Below are 26,826 nucleotides of genomic sequence, written 5' to 3' on the forward strand. Positions count from 1 at the left end.
AATAGAGGCACTCCTGCACAGTTACTGTAGTAACTAAATGCCTATGACGTTTAATAGAGGCACTCCAGCACAGTTACTGTAGTAACTAAATGCCTATGACGTTTAATAGAGGCACTCCAGCACAGTTACTGTAGTAACTAAATGCCTATGACGTTTAATAGAGGCACTCCAGCACAGTTACTGTAGTAACTAAATGCCTATGACGTTTAATAGAGGCACTCCTGCACAGATACTGTAGTAACTAAATGCCAATTACATTTAATAGAGGCACTCCTGCACAGTTACTGTAGTAACTAAATGCCTATGACGTTTAATAGAGGCACTCCAGCACAGTTACTGTAGTAACTAAATGCCTATGACGTTTAATAGAGGCACTCCTGCACAGTTACTGTAGTAACTAAATGCCAATTACATTTAATAGAGGCACTCCTGCACAGTTACTGTAGTAACTAAATGCCTATGACATTTAATAGAGGCACTCCTGCACAGTTACTGTAGTAACTAAATGCCTATGACGTTTAATAGAGGCACTCCGGCACAGTTACTGTAGTAACTAAATGCCTATGACGTTTAATAGAGGCACTCCAGCACAGTTACTGTAGTAACTAAATGCCTATGACGTTTAATAGAGGCACTCCTGCACAGTTACTGTAGTAACTAAATGCCTATGACGTTTAATAGAGGCACTCCTGCACAGTTACTGTAGTAACTAAATGCCTATGATGTTTAATAGAGGCACTCCTGCACAGTTACGGCTGTTTCACACGATCATTATACTGATATATAATGCAATGTGCCTCGCTTGACCTTACTTCTACAGGATCATACTGACGGCTTTATGTCACTATTCTGTAGAAGTAAGGTCAAGCAGAGGCACACAGCATTATAAATCAGTATGATGTTGTGCGCTCCTGCAAGTCCAGAACGGAGGATCACGTTTATACACGGAGCGTGATTCCCGCAATGGACTCGTTCGTGTCAGTCAATAGCGACTGCAGATTCTAAAGGGTTTAGTGAGATGGGGGAGGGGCCTGCTGGTCACTGCCAGTATAGCATTGACAGTGTAATACTCCGTATTGCATAAGCAGTACAGGGTATTATAGAAAGAATCAAAAATGGCCTGTTAAAGTCCCCTTGTGGGACTAGTAAATGGTTAAAAAAAAAAGTTTTACTAAGTAAAAAAAAAGTCTAAGTTAAAAATTACACCTTTTTCCATTGAAAAAGATTACTTTCTGTGGTAAAAAAATTGCTCAGATAAAATCCGCTCCACATATTTGGTATCATTGCGTCCCGTACGGTAAACACCATTAAAAAAAAAATCAATACCAGTATTGCTGTTTTTTTGCTTATTTGCCTCAAATAACAAATCAAAAAATATAAATCAGAATGTAGCCTAACATGATACATGTTGCCCCGCAAAAATCAAACCCTCACACAGCTCCATAAAAAGAAAAAGAAAAAAGTTCTGGGTTTTGGGATGTGACGATCTAAAAAAATAGTTTTCTGTTGTGCAATACTAGTAAAACATAAAAAAACTATATGTAGTTGATATCGCTGTAATTGTACTGCCCCAGAGAGTAATCACGTTATTTATTTCAAAATCTGTAAGTTACGCGCATCCCAAAATGGCGCCTTTAAAAACTACAACTTGTCCCGCAAAAAACAAGCCCTCATACGGCTACATGGACGGAAAAACAAAAAAGTTATAGCTCTTGGAAGGCACTAAGGGGTTAATAGAACGCGTCGTGGTGACGTCAGGTGGCAGCTCAGAAGCTCCGCCCAGCAACAACTGTCGAGACCCGGATGTTAAAAAAAATAAAATGGAAGCAATCATAACTACAGGCAGGGGGAAGCAGCGCTGACGTAATCAGATGGAATGTTCCATTAGTTCACCTTAGTGAGGGGGGGGGGGAGTTCGAGAAGAAAATGTTTATTATGGCCCGTGAATAAATAAGGTAGAATGTCTATGGCTACCTGAGCCGTTTAGTCAGACTCTAAGGAGTGGCTGCACAAGGCCGGCCTATCGGCGCCGGTACGCCTCTGACACTTTTAGTTGACAGTTACGTTGAGCCTCCCCTACGCTGTACAGTTGTTCAGTCCCGGTAAAACAGGTCAACGATGAGCTCCGTTAAAAACAAAAACAAGCGGCGCTGACGTTGTGCCTCCCGGTAGCGGAGCCTTTGTGACGACTCCTCCGCTGATCCGGAGCTGGGGAAGCCGGCGCCACGTTAGGCCGCGGTCCGTCCATTCTCCACCGCAGGTCGCATTGGCGGGGGCCGCTCCGGCCCGGGCCGAGGAGCTGCTGCTGCTGCTCTCTGAGGAAGAGGAGGCCCCGGGGCCGCCCCCCCGCCGCCCCGTCTTACCGGGCCCCCTAGCCGCCTCCTCGGGACACTGCGGGGACATGGATCAGTGTGTGACGGTGGAGCGGGAGCTGGAGAAGGTGCTGCAGAAGTTCGGGGGCTATGGGCAGCACTGCGAGCGGAGCCTGGAGGAGCTGATCGAGTACGCGGGCGGGCTGAGGAGGGAGATCCTGCAGGCCGCCGGTAAGACATGGCCGCCACAGCTTGTCTGGAGGCTCTTCAAGGGGATGTCCACATAGGAAGACCTGCTAAGGATTACTTTCAGGCAGGGTGGTCACCCGAGGTCACGTGACGTCCCTGGCGATAGGACGGAATCGGTCCGCTGTGATGACATCACCGTGGATGACGATGCGTGCTCCGTAGTGACATCATCATGAGGGAGGTGACTAGAACGTTAGATGGTGACAGCGCCACCCCTTCCCCCGCGCCGGAAAACGAGTAGATCGGCACTCGTCTAAAGCGCTGTCACTCATCTCGGTGCTAAGCAAAAAAAGGGAAGGAATGATCGCTTTTACGATTGTTTGTGCCCCATTCACTTTGCATGTTTGATCCCCCGGGGTGACGCTTGATGAAAGACGTAGGAATGTTCATTCAGGGGGCAAGCGGTTAGTTTGGGGGGGGGGGGGGGGGTCTGTCCACACGCAATAGCGGGTGTGTGATTGGCCATGAGTAGAGATGAGCGAACTTCTGTTTTAAGTTCGGCGTCTAAAGTTCGGGGGCGGGTTAGCGGAGAATCCCGATCTGGAACCGGATATGGATTCCGACTTCCGTTGTGGTCCGTGGTAGCGGAATCAATAATCGGCCATTATTGATTCCGCTACCACGGACCACAACGGAAGTCGGAATCCATATCCGGTTCCAGATCGGGATTCTCCGCTAACCCGCCCCCGAACTTTAGACGCCGAACTTAAAACAGAAGTTCGCTCATCTCTAGCCATGAGAATTAAAGGGGCGGTCTGACTCCTCCCACCGTCCTAATACTGACTATGGCCAGGCGGACGACCACCCCAGGGTAGGGTGACGTGGCCGCCATTCAGATGGCTCTGGTCAGTCAAAAAGGGGACTTGCGGCTATTTTTAGGACTAAAGTAGCTGCAAGTCCCTTGATAAATGACCCCCTTTATGTACCTGAACCTGAGCTTTGTCCCCGGGGAGCTTCTCCGCTCCTCGTCCATGGACGTTCTTCTTGGATCAGGCCCCAGGGTGACTGTGATTGCCTATTGTCTTGTCCCCGTGTTTCCGGTGTGACCTGTGACAGCACAATGGCGGCTACTTGTCCCCGGGCCGGTTCTTGTGCCACAGCCGATCCCTTCCTCCTTATGTGAACGTTAGGAGATTCCTTTCCATAAAGGAAATCTGGAGACTGCTGTGAGGAACAGGGGCGGAAAGTCCTGAGGAGGGGTCCTTGGCCAGTGATGTTATGATCGGTCCCTTTTGCCTTTCTACAGCGCAGTCCCATTTAAATGAATGGGATTGAGCTGCAATACCTAGAACAGCCTCATTGGTCACAATGTTTAAACCGTGGTGGTTTCTGAGATTTTTCTTCTGATAAATCTGATCGGTGGGGGACCCCTGCTGATCGGCTGTTTGAGAAGGTGCCGGCGCTCCTGCGAGCACCGCTCTCCGCAACCAACGGTCCGCACCACAAAACAAGTACTAGACGCACAAGGTTTTTGCAGTGCGAAGGCACGGACAGTAAAACCCATGGAAGCACTCCGTAGTATTTCCGTGAATGGGTCCGCATCCCTGATGTGTGGTGCACAAACGTCCGGTGCCCGTATGCTGTGGACCCACTGTTTTCCGGCCGCCGTACGGCTGTGTGCATGAGGCATTTAAGTGTCACTCCGCTCAGCAGATCGTAGGTGTCCTGAACCATTCACCTTGTTAATGAGGTACTGATTGGACAGTGTCGGATTATGTAGGGACACCCAGTTGTAAGTTTATTAATCAATTCCTAGAAGGAATAACAGAGGAACGGTACGACGCAGCTATCAGAAAAGATGCTCTGGAATTGTTAAATGATGGGGAATACTCTTCATACTAACCTATCCCCTTTTTCAAGATTCCCCACTGGTCGTAACCTGTGCCCAAATAGAGGAAATTTCACCTGTCCGTAGTCCTGCCCTGTTCATGGCCGCTTCCGTTTTCTGCCAGGTGGGAAGTGGCTTAGTCCCATGACCACTGCAGCCAATCACTGGCCTCAGCAGTCACGTTGTGGAACAGAAGGTCACTGCTAGTTGGACACAGTTTATGACCACTGGGGTTGTCGGCTCCTAGGACGGACCACCCCTTTTAACATGTTTACAGCGTATGTGTGTTTTTTTTTTTTGTTTTTTTTTTTATTTATTTTTCTGATACATATTTATCTTCACTTCAACTGAAACGTCTGAACACAGCCTTATAGTGCATGCTACACGGCTGTATAAATCACTCTCCCCCTTCTCCCCAGCAGAACAAGATGGAGAATTATCTGGGACGTTGTCTCTGGTGTTAACGCAGTGCTGTAAGCGGATCAAGGACACGGTGCAGAAGCTGGCCTCTGACCACAAGGATATCCACAGCAGCGTGTCCCGGGTGGGGAAGGCCATCGATAAGGTACAATACATGCGTGTTCCCTGTACACGGCTGCTGCATGTATGGAATGTGGCCTCAGTCACCCCCCTCCTGCTGAGCGCTGGGAGCAGTCTGTACATTAAAAGGCAATTAACACCATGGACCACTTGGGGTGTTATGAATTGACTTAAAACAATACTCCCCCCCCCCCCCACACACACGCGCACACATCTTCGTGTAGGAGTAGGTGGCTCGTGACCACTGACCTCACTAGTACCATACTACTGACATCACCGCTCAGTGATAGGACCCATGATGCTGGTTGGCTGCAGTGGTCATAGACCGGGGTCATGTGATGCATATCTTTAGGGGGTCTAATAATAAGTTAGTGGGCACCCTCTAAAAAACCCTTGTAGAAAGGGGGTACTTGCAGTAGACAGAGCGGGGTTCCTGCCTGTCACCCTGGGTCACCTACCTGCAGTGTCCCCTCTTGAAGCCAATATTGAGGATAGCATTGCAGGTAACGTCACGATTTTGCCTTCCCAGTAAAACTCCCATGGTACCCCACAAACACATTTACAGAGCGAAGTTCACCCGATGAGTGCCAGGAGAGTACATCATGTCAGGGATATAAAGCAAATACTTTATATAAAAGAAAGGATCAAAGAATTTTTTTTAACGGGAATTGATCTTAGAGGTGGACGTATAAAACACCTAAAAAAGAGATCATCGTTAATTTAATTATATTGTGCAATCAGTAAAACATGGTACAAGCGTCTATGCAAAAATTTTAATGATTTATTATACAATAACTCAAAAATACAATCAAAGCTTAATGAATATAAAATTCAATAATATGCAATAACACATTGATATGCAGTACCCTAAATTCGCCACTCTAACACGACTACCAGTGTTCCATATCGCCTCTCAAACGTAAAATGTAATACAAACGTCCCGACGACAATTGAGATATACACAATAAACTTAATATTGATTTAGGTAGATACGAACCCTTGCTCTGCTCAAACTATGACCAATCTCGGATATTGGGTAGTATTGCTACATAAATTATCAGGCCAGATATTGGCTATGGAATTGAATATTCCTATCGGAGAGTTTCTCCCATATCAATATTGGATCTTTTATTCAGTAATATGCATCTTTACTGAATAGTGATAATATTTATGTAGCACTTTTAACATTATACATCCGCACTAAAACGGGGAGTTGCTAAATATCAAGCCAAATAATTCAATCAATACTAAACATAATAAAGTTATACGTTACCCGAGAATGCAGATGATATTAAGAGTCTAAGGGAAGTCAGCTCTAAAGTCCGTTCTGATCATTGGGATTTTTCTCCTGGGCGCTCTCCTTTTCTTTTCTTCTTTTTTTTTTGCTTCTCTCTGTTTTTTTCTTTCTTTTCTGTGTGTGTGTGTGTGTGTGTGTGTGTGTGTGTGGTTTTATGATCACAAACTTAGACATACCTTCCTAACTTGGAGTTTTCCACTCATTGTCGGTTAGGCGTGTACACATGATAATGACTGTGATGTCACCTATATCACCCAGAATGCATTTCGGCTGTTGGTGCAATGTTACCTATTCATACCTAGGTAGCACTATTGCATAGGCGGTTGATTGATTGTTAGTTAAAACAACACCATCTTACTAACAGTCTACACTTAAAATTCTTCTCATGCTTTAGGAGTGTATGCGTTCCTAGTGAGAAATATATAAGATAATAGATGCATTGACGTCCTTCATAATATTCAACAACACAGTACAATACATATGTCCTATTGATTATCTTATACTAAAACTTAATGTTATATATATAATAACATTAATCACAGATTTTCTGCTTCACCAATAGACATCAAACTGTACCAGATACGTCTAGAGAATATCCTTATCTCAGTCATAAATCTATAAGGAGACAAGAATCACTCTTCTCAGATTGGTACATCTACATAGAAGAAATTATATGAACTGCGTCCTCTCCATGAACCTCTTTTGGCCTACTTTAAAATACATACAAAATGGTGAAGATGTCACAATATGGCCTCTTATATAATCAAATCTACTATAATTAGGATATTTAGATATAAACTAGGGGTGGGCGATATAGACGATATGCAATATAAACGATATAAATTTGGCCAATGATAGAGATTTCGTTTATATTGCCATATCGCGGTGGAACATGGCATGCGCCGCTCTCGGCACGCACCATGTTCTCCTGAGCCGGCACAGTGGAGAAGGAGAGTCCCTCCCTCCCCACCGTGTGCGGCAGCCGCTGACCACCTATGAGGAACAGACTAGGAGGAGGAGGGGAGGGACTGTGGCCACTGCGCCACCAATGCATATATTAGGCATATTAACTATATTCATTGGTGGCGCAATATAGATTTTAGGCCATATCGCCCACCCCTAATAAATGTTATACACCTGTGAAAAAGCACAACAATCATGCCAGCATACCATTATTGCAAAGAGGTGTCTCCCAGGGAAGGAGAACCATCTCGCTAGTGCCACCTTCTGGAAGTGGCTTCCTATGAGTCAAAGTCCATCTTGAAAAAAATAATTAGTATTTTTTTCAAGAGGGACTTTGACTCATAGAAAGCCATTTCCAGAAAGTGGCACTAGCGAGTTGGTTCTATTTTCCTGGGAGACATCTCGTGTGTAGCTCAGGAGGTAGTTGAAGGATGTAACTGAGCATGTGCGGCCATCTCAGCGAGCGCTGTACAGATACATTTTATTGAATAACTCAGTGGCTATACAAAAATTTTAATTACATGCAATTACAAAAGTAATCAGATCCAGGTGCTGGTTTTGAAAAAATGTTGAATATTTTTTGCGGGCCAAACCCTTTAAGTCTCCATACACAGCTGGTCTCTTTAAGAAGTTTCATCTGGACAGAGTCCAATTGACTTTACTTTTCTATATAGTGGCATCCCACAGAAGAAAGAACACTGCGCTGTATGTGTTTTGTTACGTACCTTTGTCATTACACCTCCGCAGAGTGCTAGCCAGGGTCGCTAATATACGGGTTTTTTTTCTCCTTCCCAGAATTTTGATGCAGACATCAGCAGTGTGGGCATCGACGGCTGCTGGCAGGCGGACAGCCAACGGATGCTCAACGAAGTAATGGTGGAGCACTTCTTCAGGCAGGGAATGCTGGATGTGGCTGAGGAGCTGTGCCAGGTAGGTACCTGCTACCAGAAGTACTCCCTAGGTGTTTACATGCTGCAGTGCACCAGCCAGAGATGCCACTTATCTTTAGGGAGAGCGATTATATAGAAAGCTGTGACGACTGGAGAAAACCACAACGTCACTGACCTTGGAAGAGGCCTGGAGCACGAGACCTCCTCAAACAGCTCAGGACCCCCGCTTAGTCATCACTATCAAAATCTTGGACAACCCACTTAGAGAGAACCTTTCATGAGGGTTTGGGGAGCCTAAATCCTCATTAGAGGTTCCTTTTAAAACGTACATGCAATTAATCTACATGAAAAGTTGACTCGCCCTGAAAACACATCACAGTCTTTTATCCTGATTTACCTCCTGTGTTACAGTCCTGAGCTGCATTCACAATTCAGAGCTGAAATCTCCCAGCATTCTTTACCAACTCCATGTCTGCACAGACCTCTCTGGTGACCTGCATTTTCGGAGGTGTAGTGCACCAGACAGTGATGCGTAAAATACTGTCCCACTGCATTATTGGAAATCGCCTAAACTTTTTTCTTTTCCAGCATAGAGTTCCTAGGGGCCCTATACTGGAAAATAACTGATCAGTTTTATTCCCATGCATTCTGAATGGAGAGTAAGGCCTCTTTCACACTTGCGTTGTCCGGATCCGGCGTGTACTCCACTTGCCGGAATTACACGCCGGATCCAGAAAAACGCAAGTGTACTGAAAGCATTTGAAGACTGATCCGTCTTCAAAATGCTTTCAGTGTTACTATGGCACCCAGGACGCTATTAAAGTCCTGGTTGCCATAGGGGGAGCGGTATACTTACCATCCGTGCGGCTCCCGGGGCGCTCCAGAGTGACGTCAGGGCGCCCCATGCGCATGGATGACGTGCCATGCGATCACGTGATCCATGCGCTTGGGGCGCCCTGACGTCACTCTGGAGCGCCCCGGGAGCCGCACGGATGGTAAGTATACTGCTCCCCCGCTCCCTGCTACACTTTACCATGGCTGCCAGGACTTTAGCGTCCCGGCAGCCATGGTAACCACTCTAAAAAAGCTAAACGTCGTGTCCGGCAATGCGCCGAAACGACGTTTAGCTTAAGGCCGAATCCGGATCAATGCCTTTCAATGGGCATTCATTCCGGATCCGGCCTTGCAGCAAGTCTTCAGTTTTTTGGGCCGGAGCAAAAAGCGCAGCATGCTGTGGTATTTTCTCCGGCCAAAAAACGTTCCGTTCCGGAACTGAAGACATCCTGATGCATCCTGAACGGATTTCTCTCCATTAAGATAATCCTGATCAGGATTCTTCCGGCATAGAGCCCCGACGACGGAACTCTATGCCTGAAGACAATAACGCAGGTGTGAAAGGGGCCTAATCCGTTCAGGATGTCTTCAGTTCAGTCTTTTTGACTGATCAGGCAAAAGATAAAACCGAGGCATGCTACTGTTTTATCTCCTGCCCAAAAAACGGAAGACTTGCCTGAATGCCAGATCTGGCATTTTTTTTCCCCCATAAGAATGTATTAGTGCCAGATCCGGCATTCAAAATAATATAAAAAAAAAGGTGAAAAAAATTAAATGTCCGATCCTGTTTTTCCGGATGACTCCGCAAAGACGGATCCAGCATTTCAATGCATTTGTAAGACAGATCAGGGTCCGGATCAGTCTTACAAATGCCATCAGTTGGCATACGTTTTTACGGATCTGGCAGGCGGTTCCGGCGATGGAACTGCTTGGCGGATCACTCTGCCGCAAGTGTGAAAGTAGCCTAAGGTCTGTTTCACACGAGCGAGTCCATTACGTGAATCGGGCTCTGTGTGCGAGTGTGATCCTCTGCTCTGGACTTGCAGGAGCGCACGGCATTATCGTGATTTATAATGCTATGTGCCTCTGCATGGCCTTATTTCTACAGAATCATACCGACAGCTTTATGTCACTATGATTCTGTAGAAATAAGGTCAAGCAGAGGCACATAGCATTATAAATCATGATAATGCCGTGCGCTCCTGCAAGTCCAGAGCAGAGGATCACACTCGCACACAGAGCCTGATTCACGTAATGGACTCGCTCGTGTGAAACAGCCCAAAGACTGATCAGGATCCGGATCAGTCTTAAAAGTGCCTGATCAGTCAGAAAAATGCATTTAAATGCCGGATCCGTCTTTCCGGTGTCATCCGGGAAAAACAGATTCGGCATTTATTTATTTTTCACCTTTTTTGAATGCCGGATCTGGCACTAATACATTCCTATGGAAAAAAAATGCCGGATCTGGCATTCAGGCAAGTCTTCAGTTTTTTTTGGGTGGAGATAAAACTGGAGCACACTGCGTTTTGATCTCCGTCCTGATCGGTCAAAAAGACTGTACTGAAGACATCCTGATGCATCCTGAACGGATTGATCTTCATTCAGAATGCATGGGAATATGCCTGATCAGATCAGTTCCATGCCTGAAAAGAAAAACGCTAATGTGAAAGTACCCTGAGAAATTTTATTTACAGGGATTTTCCAGCACTGTAACATTGATGACCTATCCTTATGTCATTATGGGGTTGTGACCCCCAGCACCCCATTAATCCGGAGGGGATGCTGGAGACCCTGATTGTAGGGCTTTTCCTGGTGCTGCTTTTTACATTGACTCCTCAGGTGACATTTGGCTGGAGTGACATCGGCACGCTCTTCCTATTGTTCCTGCTTCTTTTTCCTCGCTGCCTCTGTTACACTGTCTATAGGCTCACACTCCGTTCTCTCTGTTCTGCAGGAAGCTGGACTCTCCATAGACCCGAGCCAGAAAGAGCCGTTTGTGGAGCTGAACAGGATATTGGAGGCACTGAAGGTTCGGGTTCTACGACCAGCGTTAGAGTGAGTATTAAAGGGGTATTCCCATGACTAATGTAAAAAATGAAAATCAGACATCATATAGGACACGATAATCTCTTCATAACAAAGATAGAACCAGCCCTGTACCTCACATGGATCCAGATATCTCCACATTTATTGCTCTACTACAGGGATCAGCAACCTTCGGCACTCTAGCCGCTGTGAAACTACAATTCCCAGCATGCTCCAGTCATTTCTGTGGGAGTTCAGAGAAGAGCAGAGTAAGTATGCATGCTGGAAGTTGTAGTTTCACAACAACTGGAGTGCCGGAGGTTGCCTACCCCTGTTCGACTAGATTTATATCAAGCTGACAGCTCAAGGGGAGTGTCTTTTATGCTGCAGCTCAGGGGGCGTGTCTTAGTTCTCCCTATCGCAGCTCAGGGGGCGTGTCTCAGCTCTCCCTATCACAGCTCAGGAGGCGTCTCAGCTCTCCCTATCACAGCTCAGGAGGCGTGTCTCAGCTCTCCCTATCACAGCTCAGGGGGCGTGTCTCAGCTCTCCCTATCGCAGCTCAGGAGGCAGTTGAAGGATGAAAATGAGCATGTGCGGCCATCTCAGTGAGCAGGACAAAGAAATAAGAAACATTTAAAAAAAAGCACACACCAGGTGGCGCTGTACAGATAGATTTCAGTGAATAACTCAGCGGCTGTAATACATATATGCCATTACAAAAGTAATCAGATCCAGGAGCTGGTTATAAAAATTTTGAATATTTTTCGTGGGACAACCCCTTTTAAGGAAATGTCAAAATCTGAGAATTCCTTTCACCACTTAAACTCCCCTTAAATGCATTTGTCGCCAGGAAATTCTCTGTTATAGCAGGCACCGTGCCTTGTAGGGCTAGCTTACCGATCCATTGGCTCATCATTATGGTGAAAGTACTTTTAATCCATATGTCAGTGAGCAGTTAAGTGCACTTGAGGGTGGGCCTAAGTCACTCTATGCACCCTTGCTCCTCCCTCTTCCTCTGCTAGCATTTTTAAAATCCCTACTTGCTGTCAGTGAGTGGAAACGTTCTTGTTTACAGCCAGAGGCTGACACTCTGTACAGATTTAATACTTGTATCCATCAGCAGCACAAATCTCTTCCCTGTGCTGATAGTTTGCTACAGTGTATCAGTGCAAACATTACGTTTCAGTCCAGGGGGTTGAGTTCACAAAGGATATGCCGGATAGAAGCAAACTACCAGCTGTGAGAATAATGGGAAGCTGAAAATCGGTACAGACCCAAATGTAAAAAAAATATATATCTCATATTCTCATTCACTGCCAGCAAGGAGAGTTCTTGACAATGCTGGAGCTGACCAGAGAGGATTCCCATTTTGTCTTTCTCTGTAGGTGGGCCGTGTCAAACAGGGAAATGCTGATGGCGCAGAACAGCTCATTGGAGTTCAAGCTTCACAGATTGTACTTCATTAGTTTACTGATGGGGGGCGCAGCCAACCAGAGGGAGGCGCTGCAGTATGCCAAAAACTTTCAGCCTTTTGCTGTAAATCATCAGAAAGGTAAGTGCTGAGCATATCATTCTGTGGCGCGTGTCTGGAGAAGATGTAGTGAACCTCCTTGATTTCCCAGATATCCAGGTGCTCATGGGAAGCCTCGTGTACCTGCGGCAGGGTATAGAGAACTCTCCCTATGTTCATCTGCTGGATGCAAACCAGTGGGCAGACATCTGCGACATCTTCACCCGGGACGCCTGCTCCCTGCTGGGCCTCTCTGTAGAATCTCCTCTCAGTGTTAGGTGAGTAACGCTTTTATTCTGTAATTCATACAAATATTTTTGGTTCTTTTTCTCCTCTAAGAATCCGAGCACAAACTGATACAGTATGTTAAAGGGGTTGTCCAGGAATATCCTTCAGTTGAGGTGAGCTGCAGCACTTGAGCCCCTGTGTTGTGAGTGACTACTTCAGAATATGCTAGTGCTGTATAACCAATAGGGGAAAACACATTAAAAGCACTGTATGTCCTCTCGATCTGATGGGCTCCGAAGCTTTGCCTGACAGCCGGGAGCAGGTTCCCTTTATCAGCCCATTGGTGCAGTGCGAATGTGGGGGTGCTGATGGGTTACCATGTCTCTTGGGGGCCTAAAAAAAGTCATAAAGGCCCTCACCCTGGGTGTGCTATCAATATCTGTCTATTAAGCCATGTCAGACCTAGTAGATATCCTGCCAGTGTAAAACTTACCAGATATAGTGCTTTTTAAGGGGTTGTCCAGACTTGAAGACGTACTATTCAAGTTGCGGAGGCCTGTGTCCTGGAAGCAAGACAGCGTCCACGTTTAGAAGGGAGTTTTCTCTGAGACAGCTCCTTTAGTCCCTTTCCACACCTGGGTGTAACTAACTGTACATCCAGTTGTGGTGTTTTAAAGATGGCGCCGACTCGGCTCATGTGTTACACAGCAGACACCCAGAAGCAATGTTCACGATCGGCGATAACTCAGATTGTGGACATTTAACCTCTCAGATGCTGTGGTCAATTGTGATCACTGCATCTGGGCAGTGTAACCAAGGGATCGCTGCACTCCCAGGGCACAGATGGCTTCCCCACACACATCAAGGGAGCCATTTGTTTGCCGTGGTAGCCTCGAACCTGCTGTTATTTACATAATCTAAGGCTGCAGATATGGATAAATTAGAAGTGAATATTCCGCACAGATCTGTAACAAAATCTGCACGTGTTAAGTGTGCATTTTGTCGAGTATTTTACCCACAGGTCTCTCACTCTTTGCGTAGCAAAGGGAGAAATCGGCAGTGAAAATCCGCACAAGCAATTGACATGCTGTGGATTTCAAAATCTGTCCCACAGGTCGGTTTACACGCAGAAAATGTCTGCACATTGTTTATCGCTGCGACTGCTCCGAGAACAGGCATGTCTTCTCTTGGTGCGCTCTCCGCACAGACCGCCCTGGAGACCATGACGGTTGTCCACGCAGTTTAAATCGTAATAGCAATTAGACTTTTTTATTTTTTTTTTATTTTTTTTTTTTCTCCCTTTTTGTAGCTTTTCTGCAGGTTGCGTGGCACTTCCAGCGTTAATTAACATAAAGGCAGTTATCGAACAGCGGCAGTGCACCGGAGTGTGGAATCAGAAGGACGAGTTACCGGTGAGTAGAGGACATCTGTTCTCACTGCAGCAATGTGTAGTAGTCACCAGTTCTTAGTGTGTACCAATTTTTAGGGCTTTTCCTACTAAGCAAGATCAGAAAAGTACATGAATCTTGATTTTCCAGGTGGAAAAATGATTTTAGAGGCACTCTCCACATAAAGGGGTTTGCCGGGAATGATGAAAATGGCCTCCAGCAACCTGTCCTAGAATGTAACTAGGACAGGTTGCCTTCATTTGTACGGGTGCACCATGTTAGAGGTGGGGGGCGCGCCATGTTACACTGTTCGCCAGCTCAGAGTTCACTTTACACTGCTGAGATTGTCGGTCAGGCTGCTCAGCCTGACAGCATACTTCCTGTACAATTACTATCTATTGTAGCACAGGTACAGCCCTTTTCCATAGATAGTAATTAGGGATGAGCGAATAGACTTCGGATGAAACATCCGAAGTCTATTTGCATAAAACTTTGTAGTGCTCCGTACAGTATTAGAATGTATTGTCTCCGATGAGCTGAAGTAATTACTTATAACTTAAGAAATTGATTTATACTGTAAAAAAAAAAAAAAAAAAACTTTCCCTGAACTCTGGTTTAGTTCCAAGTGCTACCTTGGAACCGAACCTGAGTTCGGGAAATGTTTTTTTTTCCAGAACAAATTCATTTATGAAGTTATTGCGCAAAGTCTCGCGAGACTTCGCAAAGCAATAACTTCGGCTCTTTGGAGCCAATACATTCTAAAAGTGTACAGAGCTTCTGCTACGTACAGTATTAGAACAAAGTTTTGTTCGAATCGACTTCGGATGTTGCATCCGACGTCGGTTCGCTCATCCCTAATAGTAGTGATGCAATCCCTTATGCTATATGCTGTCATTGCTGAGCAGCCTGACGAGAACAGGCAGAAAGGATGAAATCCTCCTCCCTGTTCCTGTCGGGCTACTCAGCCATGATAGCATATCGCACACAAGATTGCATCATTGTCATATGGGGAGAACAGAAACAGTGTGAATCCTTTTTATACTGTAAATCCCATTCCATGAATTACCCCCCACCTGAAACAAGGACTTCTGCTCACCGTTTTCTGTATCTGTGTGGGTCCCAAAAGTCAACCTTGGCCTCCACTGGTAAATCTGCTTGATATAATACAAAATTTTTATTGGAAATTTTTTATTTTTTTTTTCCTAACACTTTCCACCTTTTATAGGATTACTTTACTAAATACAATGCCTTTAAAAAGTATTCATACCCCTTAAACTTTTCCATTTTTTTTTTTCTTTTTTTCTTTTTTCCATGTTACACCCACAAACCTAAATGTCTTTTATTGGGATTGTATGTGATAGACTAACACAAAGTAGCAATTATGTGTGAAGTGAAAAGAAAATGATTTTTGATGGTTTTCAAAAAAGTGTGGAAAGTGTGGTTTGCATTAGTATTCAGCCCTCCTGAGTCAGTACTTTGTAGGACCACCTTTTGCTGCAATTACAGCTTCAAGTCTTTTGGGGTATGTCTCTACCAGCTTTGCACATCTAGAGCTTGAAATTTTTGCCCATTCTTGTTTGCAAATTAGCTCACGCTCAGTCAGATGCATGTAGAGCGTTTCTGAACAGCAATATTCTGGTCTAGTAGCTCTGGCTGTATGTTTAGGGTCGTTGTCCTGCTGTAAGGTGAACCTCCGCCCCGGTCTCAAGTCTTTTGCAGCCTCTACCTCTTGGTTTGCCCTGTATTAAGCTCTATCCATCTTCCCATCAACTCTAACCAGCTTCCCTGTCCCTGCTGAAGAAAACATCTCCACACCACGATGCTGTCACCACCGTGTTTCAATGTGGGGATGGTGTGTTCAGAGTGATGTGCAGTTAGTTTTCTGCCACACACCGCTTTTTGCATTTAGGCCAAAAAGTTCAACTTTGGTCTCATCTGACCAGAGCACCTTCTTCCACGGTTGCTGTGTCCCCTACATGGCTTGTGTCAAACTGCAAACTCGACTTCTTATGGCTTGTTTTCAAAAATGGCTTTCCTCTTGCCACTCTTCCCCAGGCCAGATTTGTGGAGTACACGACTACTAGTTGTCCTGTGGACAGATTCTCCCACCTGAGCTGTGGATCTCAGCAGCTCCTCCACAGTGACCATGGGCCTCTTGGCTGCTTCTCTAATTAGTGCTCTCCTCTCCTGGGCTGTCAGTTTAGGTGGACGGCCATGTCTTGGTTGGTTTGCAGTTGTCATACTCGTTCCATTTTTAGATGATTGATTGAACAGTATCCTTCTCAGCAATACATATTATAAGTTCCACTTTCCATTTTCTTCTCAGATTGAAGTGGACCTAGGTAAAAAGTGCTGGTATCATTCAATCTTCGCCTGCCCGATCCTTCGTCAGCAAACGACAGACAATAATCCTCCCATGAAACTCGTCTGTGGTCATATAATATCAAGAGATGCATTAAATAAGATGTTTAATGGTAGCAAGTAAGTATGTGAACCCTGTCCACCAGCTTGTGTTTCTCACTTGTCTTAAAGCCGGACACCCCAGTCATCGTCTGTACTAGTGTCACCCACTATGCTAGGGAGGCTCGTCCCTGTCCCCGCCTGCTATTGCCTGCCCCCCGGATGTTTTCATCCATGCATGGGGAGAAGCAGCGGCGTTGCGGGGAGGCAGGTAAGTATATTCAGTGTGTGGGGCCTGGGTATATGCGGTACATTTTGTAGTCTTGGATAACCCCTTTAAGTATGTATTGGGTCTGTTTAAAGGGGTTGGCCACTCTGTAATTTCCGTAATGGACGGGGCACATAGAGTAACTTACTATTATATACGTGTGGTTAACATCTGTGCTGCTTTTATACAGCCACCCGATGCCTGTGTGGCATTCCGGTTCTATCCTGACCGCTGATGCAGGTCCATGTGACCTGACCCGACCCGTTCGTCAGCGGTCTCCATTGAACTGTGCTGCACATGCTTTAGTTTTCCCTGCGTTGCTCAGTGCGACACATGAGGATTTGTGCCAGAAAAATTCACCACGTATGGAGCAGGCCTTACTCACAGGGGGTAGTGTAGGCCAGTGGCGTTGCTAGGGCTGGTGTCGCCCGGTGCGGTAGAAAATGGTGTCACTGCTACTAGGGAGTCATACCATGGGGAGTAATAAAGCCCACCATAATGCCCCCCCCTCCCTAGTAGAAATAAATTCCCTTTATAATGTGACAGTGCAGAAAATGCCCCCATAATGTCAGTATAAAATACCCCTATATAGTGCCCCCCCCATAATGTACCAGTATAAAATGCCTCAGTGTCCGGCCTCTGATAGGCTGCCGGCCTTGCGTCCCCCATAATGCCCCCCAATAATGTGCCAGTATCATAGTGCCATCTCCCCGCCCCCCCCCCCCCATGTGCCAGTATCAAGTGCCTCTCTCCTTCCCACCCACCATGTGCCAGTATCATAGTGCCAAACCCCCCCACCCATGTGCCAGCATCAGGTGTGCCTCTTCCAATCCCCCCCGTGTGCCAGTGCCTCCCGCTCCCCCCATAGCAGCAACAGTCGGGTATTAAAATAAAAATAAAAAAAACACTTATACTTACCTCCATGTCAGCGATGCGATGCAGCCTCTTCCTGTGTCCCACCCTGTATGTCCATATATGGAGTCAGTGCTTGTGTATTTCAGAAAAGTTTCTGCTGGGATTCGAACCCACGACCTTCCGTATCAGAGGCAAAGCACTTACCCACACAGCCATAAGAAGTGCAATGCCTCTGACTGAAAAAATATAAGACTTTTACTGTTATAGCTGGCTAAGTGTACATCTATACACATGACAGCTGTCCCAGCACACTCAGCTCTGCTATATCTCTATATATGATGTACACTGAAGCATTGCAGGCTCTTATGGCTGTGTGGGTAAGTGCTTTGCCTCTGATACAGAAGGTTGTAGGTTCGAATCCCAGCAGAAACTTTTCTGAAATACAAAGATACAGAAGGTCGTGGGTTCGAATCCCAGACACATCCTCTCCTGAGATAACTATGCCTGGGATTCGTAAATGAGAAGTGTGCAAGTTCCCGGCCCTGCGGCCCGCGCCCCCCTTGCAACGCCACTGGTGTAGGCTGGACATACCAGTAGCAAACCTGGTAGGTCAGTGCAGATTTTCACCCTGTGGATGCAAACTAGAATGTTTCCATTCACTGACAAAGTAGAGCTCTTCAAAATGGTAGTGTATATTAAAGAGTTGCATATTATTTATTAAAGAGGTATTCCCATTATTAAAAATTATACCCCATCCACAGTATAGGGGATAACTATTAGATTGGTGGGGGTCCTACCACTTGGACCCCCACCATTCACAAGAACGAGGAGGCCGCTGAAACGAATGGAGTGGCAAGTGCAACATGTGCACCATCGTTTCATTCATCTGTAGAGGGATTCTGGAGATAGCCGAATACAATTTCCAGAACTCCCATAGAGATGAATGCTGTGGCAGTTCACTTGCTTGACATGCAGGGATCTCTATGAGGTGGGGTCCCTGTTGTCGTGATTGGTGGGTGTACGAGCGGTAGGACCCCCACCAGTCTAATAGTTATTCTGTATCCTGTGGATAGGGGATAGCTTTTAACAACCGGAATACCCCTTTAAAGCAAGTAATTCATGGGTCACTGCTGTATCAGCCGTTTTTGCCCTTCGTATCTTTGTCCCTATTTTGATTCCTGTACAGATCTCTGCATAATGAGCCTCCATTCACTGCAGAGCAGCCTAGATCCTCATCAGTAGCATGGCAGTATAACTAAGACGACACCTTCTGCAGGTGAAGTAAGAAGCAGGGGCTTAACTATCGCAGTAGCAGCTGCTTCGTGGCCCTCACCTACGTGGCCTGCCCCTTCTTAAATAGTCAAAGCCAGTGCTAGATGAGCCCTTTGTAAACTGAGGCCAAGTGTAATGGCATCTATTAGATTAGTTTTAGAGGGATGGTGCCAAGTTACAAATGTACCCCTAATAGGACTCCCACTGGTCGCAAGAATGGGGATCCCATGCCCCTGTACAAATATAGTGGCAGGTTACACGTCCTCTGCTAGTCAGGCTGTTCCCTATGGGACTGACAGAGAGCTGTATGGAGCAGATAATGGATAGAGCAGCAGTTGACATGCTTGACCCGCTGCTCCATTCATATGAAGGCACCGGACCCCCGTGTTTAGGGTCGTTGATGTCATAGTGCTTGTTCCCATCAATCACATTGTGTGTATTTCTGGCTTGGCACGCCCCTTTTGATGGATCAGTGCATGAGGGTCTTCATGACCTCTGTAGCCCATAACTGTAACTTGTCTGTCTTCTCCGCAGATTAAAGTGCCCGTATTGCCCTATGGAGCAGAGCCCAGGAGATGCCAAACAGATCTTCTTCTGAACATGGAGGCTGGTTGCGTCGGCAGCCTCCTAGATTTTTAGTGCATTTGAAGAAAGCTTGGGGAGTTTTTCCCGTATCTCCATTTATTATTAGAGACCCAGGATCATCCTGAATTTTTTGGTAAAGGCAATCCACACAGACACTACCAACAAGTATAATCCTGACCACAATCTAGACAGCGCCAGGGTTGAAGTCTTGTACATGTGCGTCCCAAGGACCTTCCTGTAACCTCTGTATATGGCCGCGCTCCAGCAGCGGTCAGACAATGCAGGTGTTTTTGTACTTACAAAGCAAGAGATGATGTAAACTTTTTATTATTAAAGCCCCCCCGCTCCTCCTTCCTTGTCCTCTCCCTATCTCCTTGTCATCTGCTGAAAGTCAATGTAGAGCAATGTCGTGAGTTCTTTTCCCCCCTGTATGGTGTGTATATAGCCAGACCGTTCTACAGAGGCGTCTAGTACAGACCATAAGCTGATAAACGATTGAAAGGATATGGACACCTTCCAGGATTATTTTTTTTTTTTATGGTTGCATTTTACTAATTGTGGGCTAGAAATCATTTTTTTCAATTGGTCTTTATAATAAAAAAAAATAATAATCAGCAGTTTGTGCTTAAAAATCATTATATTTGCAGACTGCCTCTCCTGTTTTCCGTCAGCTGACTGCTCATGTGAAGCCTTTTCTCTGACCTCCATAAACACTCATTTAAGTAGGGATCAACCGATTATCGGTTTTACCAATATTATCGGCCGATATTCAGGATTTTAAACGTTATCGGTATCTGCATCTATTTTGCCGAAATACCGATAACGTACCGGGAACAAGAATGGCGCTGCTGTCAGCGCTCTCCGTGTTCCCTCAGCAGCACAGGGGAGAAGGAAGCAGTGTCTCCTCCCCCTGTGCTGCTGCTGCCTCCAATTAGAGGAGAGAGGACAAGAGAAGGGGAGGGGCTGTGGCCACTGCACCACCTAATGAAGATAAGTCTCTAATTCATTCATATACAGGAGGCGGGAGCTGCAGTAATCGCATAGCCGGCTCCCGACCTCCATGACAAGTAGCTGCGATCTGCGGTAGTTAACCCCTCAGGTGCCGCGGATTGCAGCTACCGCTCATAGAGGTCGGGAGCCGGCTATGTGATTCTGCAGCCAGCTCCAGCCTCCTGTATATGAATTAATGAGACAGGGTATCTTCATTGGTGACGCAGTGCGCACCCCCAACCCCAGTATTAATCATTGGTGGCAGTGGCCTTCTCCTCAGTGGAAGTTCTGATCGGAGCCCCAGCAGTGTAATCCTGGGTCTCCGATCGGTTACCATGGCAGCCAGGACGCTATTGAAGCCCTGACTGCCATGGTAAGCTCCCTGCTGCTGTGTGCACAAAGCCCAGGGCAGCAGGGAGAGTGTGAAGTCCTATTCACCCTGATAGAGCTCTATCAGGGTGAATAGGATAAGGGTTCTAGTCCCTAAGGGGGCTAATAGTAAAAAAAAAAAAGAAACACACCAAAATATTAATTATAAATGAAAAAGAGATTTACAACCAAAAAAAAATTCACGTTAACAATAAACATTCATTTTCAGCAGATTTGTGTAGGAATTATAATTTTAATTTTTTTTTTCAAAAATGAAAATTCACTGAATATCTGTATAAATTATCTGCTATCGGCCTGAAGGTTTACAGATTATCGGTATCTGCCCTAAAAAATCAATATCGGTCGATCCCTACATTTAAGCCATATTCTTAGAAGGGCTCATGCACACAAACATGTTTTTTGCCGTTGCGTTTTTTTACAGTTCTGTATACACACCCATTTATTTCAAAGGGGCTTAAAAAAGAAACGGAAATGACTCCGTGTGCATTCAATGTCCGTTCCGCAAAAAATAATAAAAATGGAACGTGTCCTATTCTTGTCAGTTTTGCAGACAAGGATAGACATTGTTGCAACGGATCCGCAAAAAAAGAAAAACTGATGCGACATGGACATCACACAGATGTCATCTATTTTTTATTTTTTTTTGCGGACTGCAAAGTACATACGGTCATGTGCATGAGCCCTAAGTTTGATAACAGTTTAGCTATAATGAGCGTTTATTCAGTCAGGAGCTCAAAGATGAGGCTTCATATGAGTCGTCAGCTCATGGAAAACAGGAGGGAGAGTCTGCAAATAGACAGATTTTTAAGCACATGTATCACAAAGTGCTGAAAATTTTTAAAAGATCAATTGTTTTTAACCCAAAAAGAGTAAATCCCAATTAAAAAAAATATATATAAAATTTCAACCAAGGTGTCCATAGCCCTTTAACATGTGTGTGTTTTTTGTTTTTTTTTGGCTAAGAGAAATTGGCCGTAATATCTCCATAGTTTCCTTTTTGGATTTTTTTATGCTGTACCTAACCGAAAATGAAAAAAAAAAAATGTAAATAAACCCGCACCGTGACTATAATTTAATAAGACTGAGGAGTGATTTGCTGCTAAGATATAACGGAGTATATTGTGCTTTTACTGAAATAAGAAATGTTTGTGTGAACAGAATATTCAATAAAAAAAAAAAATATGACTTTGGCGAGTCTGGTGAGTCATTGGAGCGCCAGCCGTCTTCACCTCTGAACATCGTGACGTCTGGTTTGTGCATCTACAATTCCAATCGGATGTCCATACGATACCATAATTGTCAGATTGATGGGACCTCAGATTATAATGGTCAGACCCCCACCAATCACACAGCAATACCATATCTAATCACTGTGCCTTATTTGTGGGAGAGATGAGTCAGACATACACTCACCTAAAGAATTATTAGGAACACCATACTAATACGGTGTTGGACCCCCTTTTGCCTTCTGAACTGCCTTAATTCTACGTGGCATTGATTCAACAAGGTGCTGATAGCATTCTTTAGAAATGTTGGCCCATATTGATAGGATAGCATCTTGCAGTTGATGGAGATTTGAGGGATGCACATCCAGGGCACTGAAGCTCCCGTTCCACCACATCCCAAAGATGCTCTATTGGGTTGAGATCTGGTGACTGTGGGGGCCATTTTAGTACAGTGAACTCATTGTCATGTTCAAGAAACCAATTTGAAATGATTTGAGCTTTGTGACATGGTGCATTATCCTGCTGGAAGTAGCCATCAGAGGATGGGTACATGGTGGTCATGAAGGGATGGACATGGTCAGAAACAATGCTCAGGTAGCCAGTGGCATTTAAACGATAGCCAATTGGCACTAAGGGGCCTAAAGTGTGCCCAGAAAACATCCCCCCACACCATTACACCACCAGCCTGCACAGTGGTAACAAGGCATGATGGATACATGTTCTCATTCTGTTTACGCCAAATTTGGACTCATTAGACCAGGCAACATTTTTCCAGTCTTCAACAGTCCAATTTTGGTGAGCTTGTGCAAATTGTAGCCTCTTTTTCCTATTTGTAGTGGAGATGAGTGGTACCCGGTGGGGTCTTCTGCTGTTGTAGCCCACCTTTCTTTCCCATTCTGACATTCAGTTTGGAGTTCAGCAGATTGTCTTGACCAGGACCACAACCCTACATGCACTGAAGCAACTGCCATGTGATTGGTTGACTAGATAATCGCATTAATGAGAAATAGAACAGGTGTTCCTAATAATTCTTTAGGTGAGTGTATATGAATATGTTGTTCAGCTTCCTCTGTAGGGAGTTACCACAAAACTGCCCTTCCTGCAGGTGGCAGGTTTGCTCTTAAAGCGAGTCTGTCAGCAGTTTTGACCATGTTAAACTACTTCTAGCACTAGGCAGGGGCTGTGGAGAGCAGGGCAACCATACCTTTTGTGGAGGTTTTCTGATCGAGAGTAGTAGGAATATTAGGTTTTATTCTGCTCTCTGAGGTCGAGCTTCCCTGTGACGTGCTCTCTGTATTCAGCTGCTTCATAACCCTGGGGGACGGCTGTAGCTTCCAACAAGGAGACGGCTACGGCTGTCACTCAGAGGAGAGGGGCTGTGAACTGGCTGAATGCAGAAAACAGTTCACAGGAAAGTTACGCCTTCTGGGCACTTGAGAGAACAGAATAAAACTTCATATTATACATTCAGTAGCTGCTCTCATATTAAAGGGGTTTTCTGGTGGGTAAAGAGCTTTCAATGTCCTCAGTGGATTAAACAAAAAGAAAGAACTGATAGTTGCCTCACCAATTGCCACCCCACCCCCTTCCCTGGTCTGACACCTACACAATCTCTGCGTGTCTCCACTCAGAAAATGCCTGCTCAGCTTATCACTGAATGAGGTGATTGATCATTAGGACCAGTGATTGGCTGAGCAGGCATTCCTGCTTCTCCTGTGTTGGGACAACTTTTTTAACCACCTAACTGTTTTGCCCCATCTGAGCTCTGGCAGAAAGTGCAGGGGGGGGGGGGGGGCTGCTTTAGATGCTGCTATTTCCTAAATAGTAGCAGATAGAAGCACGCAACTGGTCTTGTTTAAAAGCTGACAGAAATCGAGTTGGGAATAATTCCGGGTAAAACCTGCTTTCATTTCCAGCTGTGTTCACTGCATCCCGATTTCTATCAGTGATATCTTCCCCTGTACTGAAGGTATTGTCTGAAAGCCTGGAATGTCAGCTTTCAAACAATACAAAGCGCATATCTCTAGCTGGTACGAAACCAGAGATATGGGCAGCCCCCCCCCCCCCCCCCCCCCCCCCGTCACTCTGGAGGAGAATGAGGGAGCAGCTGCAGAGCTGACAGCCTGCAGGAGGAGAGAAAAATAGTGAAAATATATAGAAACGTGGTATTATCCGTGTATGGACCCAAATAATAAAATTGTTATTTCTACCCAACAGTTAACGCCGTAAATAAGTTCCACTAAATAATTTTAAAATTGCATTTTTATATTTTTTTTCCCTTTTTAAAATAAAATAATTTATTTAAAGGGAGTCTGTCACCAGCATTTCACTTTTTTTTTTTTTAACCCTTCCCACAGCTCCCTTGCATGCTTACAGTTAATAAAAACGTTACCTCTGGCATCAATCCTGGACCTATAGAACCATCAAAAACGATCTTTATAAGATATGCAAATGAGGACTCGCAAGTGCCCAGGGGCGGCGTTACTCTTAGGTGCCCTGCTTGCTCAGTCTTTTCATTGCGTCCCCCCCCCCCCCCGCCCCTTCCTACCCTCCGCCCGCCCATCCTTTCCCTCTGACCGCCTTTCTACTAACTTGTTATTCTGCCGATATCCCGCGCCTGTGCACTCATTCCTTTGGCCGGCGCATGCGCACTGCGATGCCCATTCCTTGTATGGCATCACAGTAACTATTGTGCATGCGCCGGCTAACGACGCGAAAACTCAACAAAGGAGGCGGTCCATCGGCGTATGCGCATTAATTACTGTGATGCCGTACAAAGAATGGGCATCGCAGTGCGCATGCGCCGGCCAAAGGAATGAGGGCGCGGGATATCGGCGGAATAACAAGTTAGTAGAAAGGCGGGCGGAGGGTAGGAAGGGGCGGGGGGACGCAATGAAAAGGCTGAGCAAGCAGGGCACCTAAGAGAGTAACGCCGCCCCTGGGCACTTGCGAGTCCTCATTTGCATATCTTATAAAGATCGTTTTTGATGGTTCTATACAGGGAGTGCAGAATTATTAGGCAAGTTGTATTTTTGAGGATTATTTTTATTATTGAACAACAACCATGTTCTCAGTGAACCCAAAAAACTCATTAATATCAAAGCTGAATATTTTTGGAAGTAGTTTTTAGTTTGTTTTTAGTTTTAGCTATTTTAGGGGGATATCTGTGTGTGCAGGTGACTATTACTGTGCATAATTATTAGGCAACTTAACAAAAAACAAATAGATACCCATTTCAATTATTTATTTTTACCAGTGAAACCAATATAACATCTCAACATTCACAAATATACATTTCTGACATTCAAAAACAAAACAAAAACAAATCAGTGACCAATATAGCCACCTTTCTTTGCAAGGACACTCAAAAGCCTGCCATCCATGGATTCTGTCAGTGTTTTGATCTGTTCACCATCAACATTGCGTGCAGCAGCAACCACAGCCTCCCAGACACTGTTCAGAGAGGTGTACTGTTTTCCCTCCTTGTAAATCTCACATTTGATGATGGACCACAGGTTCTCAATGGGGTTCAGATCAGGTGAACAAGGAGGCCATGTCATTAGATTTTCTTCTTTTATACCCTTTCTTGCCAGCCACGTTGTGGAGTACTTGGACGCGTGTGATGGAGCATTGTCCTGCATGAAAATCATGTTTTTCTTACCTTGCAGACTTCTTCCTGTACCACTGCTTGAAGAAGGTGTCTTCCAGAAACTGGCAGTAGGACTGGGAGTTGAGCTTGACTCCATCCTCAACCCAAAAAGGCCCCACAAGCTCATCTTTGATGATACCAGCCCAAACCAGTACTCCACCTCCACCTTGCTGGAGTCTGAGTCGGACTGGAGCTCTCTGCCCTTTACCAATCCAGCCACGGGCCCATCCATCTGGCCCATCAAGACTCACTCTCATTTCATCAGTCCATAAAACCTTAGAAAAATCAGTCTTGAGATATTTCTTGGCCCAGTCTTGACGTTTCAGCTTGTGTGTCTTGTTCAGTGGTGGTCGTCTTTCAGCCTTTCTTACCTTGGCCATGTCTCTGAGTATTGCACACCTTGTGCTTTTGGGCACTCCAGTGATGTTGCAGCTCTGAAATATGGCCAAACTGGTGGCAAGTGGCATCTTGGCAGCTGCACGCTTGACTTTTCTCAGTTCATGGGCAGTTATTTTGCACCTTGGTTTTTCCACACGCTTCTTGCGACCCTGTTGACTATTTTGAATGAAACGCTTGATTGTTCGATGATCACGCTTCAGAAGCTTTGCAATTTTAAGAGTGCTGCATCCCTCTGCAAGATATCTCACTATTTTTGACTTTTCTGAGCCTGTCAAGTCCTTCTTTTGACCCATTTTGCCAAAGGAAAGGAAGTTGCCTAATAATTATGCACACCTGATATAGGGTGTTGATGTCATTAGACCACACCCCTTCTCATTACAGAGATGCACATCACCTAATATGCTTGGTAGTAGGCTTTCGAGCCTATACAGCTTGGAGTAAGACAACATGCATAAAGAGGATGATGTGGTCAAAATACTCATTTGCCTAATAATTCTGCACGTAGTGTATGTCCAGGATTGATTCCAGAGGTAACACTTTTATAAACTGTAAGCATGCTAGGGAGCTGTGGGAAGGGTTAAAAAAGTGAAATGCTGGTGACAGACTCCCTTCAATACACTATATATATACCCCAAAAGATGTCACTAAGGGGTTACAAATGCAACAGTGTCCCCTTGAGTTGTGCGCCAACAAGATTTACTGCCGACACACAAAATCTACAATAAAAT

General features: G+C 45.3%; 1 protein-coding gene across 2 annotated transcripts; it reads left to right on the forward strand.

Moving 5' to 3' along the window:
* The first annotated feature begins 1,907 nt into the window (after positions 1-1,907).
* RMND5A (required for meiotic nuclear division 5 homolog A) lies at positions 1,908-19,922 on the forward strand. Of its 2 annotated transcripts, none has more exons than XM_044294300.1 (9): positions 1,908-2,543; positions 4,809-4,954; positions 7,985-8,119; positions 10,868-10,968; positions 12,324-12,490; positions 12,561-12,726; positions 13,986-14,088; positions 16,391-16,545; positions 19,394-19,922. In XM_044294300.1, exons 1-9 carry the CDS (start codon positions 2,402-2,404, stop codon positions 19,455-19,457), a joined length of 1,179 nt encoding a protein of 392 aa, XP_044150235.1. In that variant the 5' UTR covers positions 1,908-2,401; the 3' UTR covers positions 19,458-19,922. The 2 variants fall into 2 exon arrangements, with proteins under 2 accessions (XP_044150235.1, XP_044150244.1); XM_044294309.1 differs by having other exon boundaries at positions 1,912-2,543; positions 4,812-4,954.
* The last annotated feature ends 6,904 nt before the right edge of the window (positions 19,923-26,826 follow it).

This window comes from Bufo gargarizans, chromosome 1, assembly GCF_014858855.1.
Source record: "Bufo gargarizans isolate SCDJY-AF-19 chromosome 1, ASM1485885v1, whole genome shotgun sequence".
Lineage (NCBI taxonomy): Eukaryota > Metazoa > Chordata > Amphibia > Anura > Bufonidae > Bufo > Bufo gargarizans.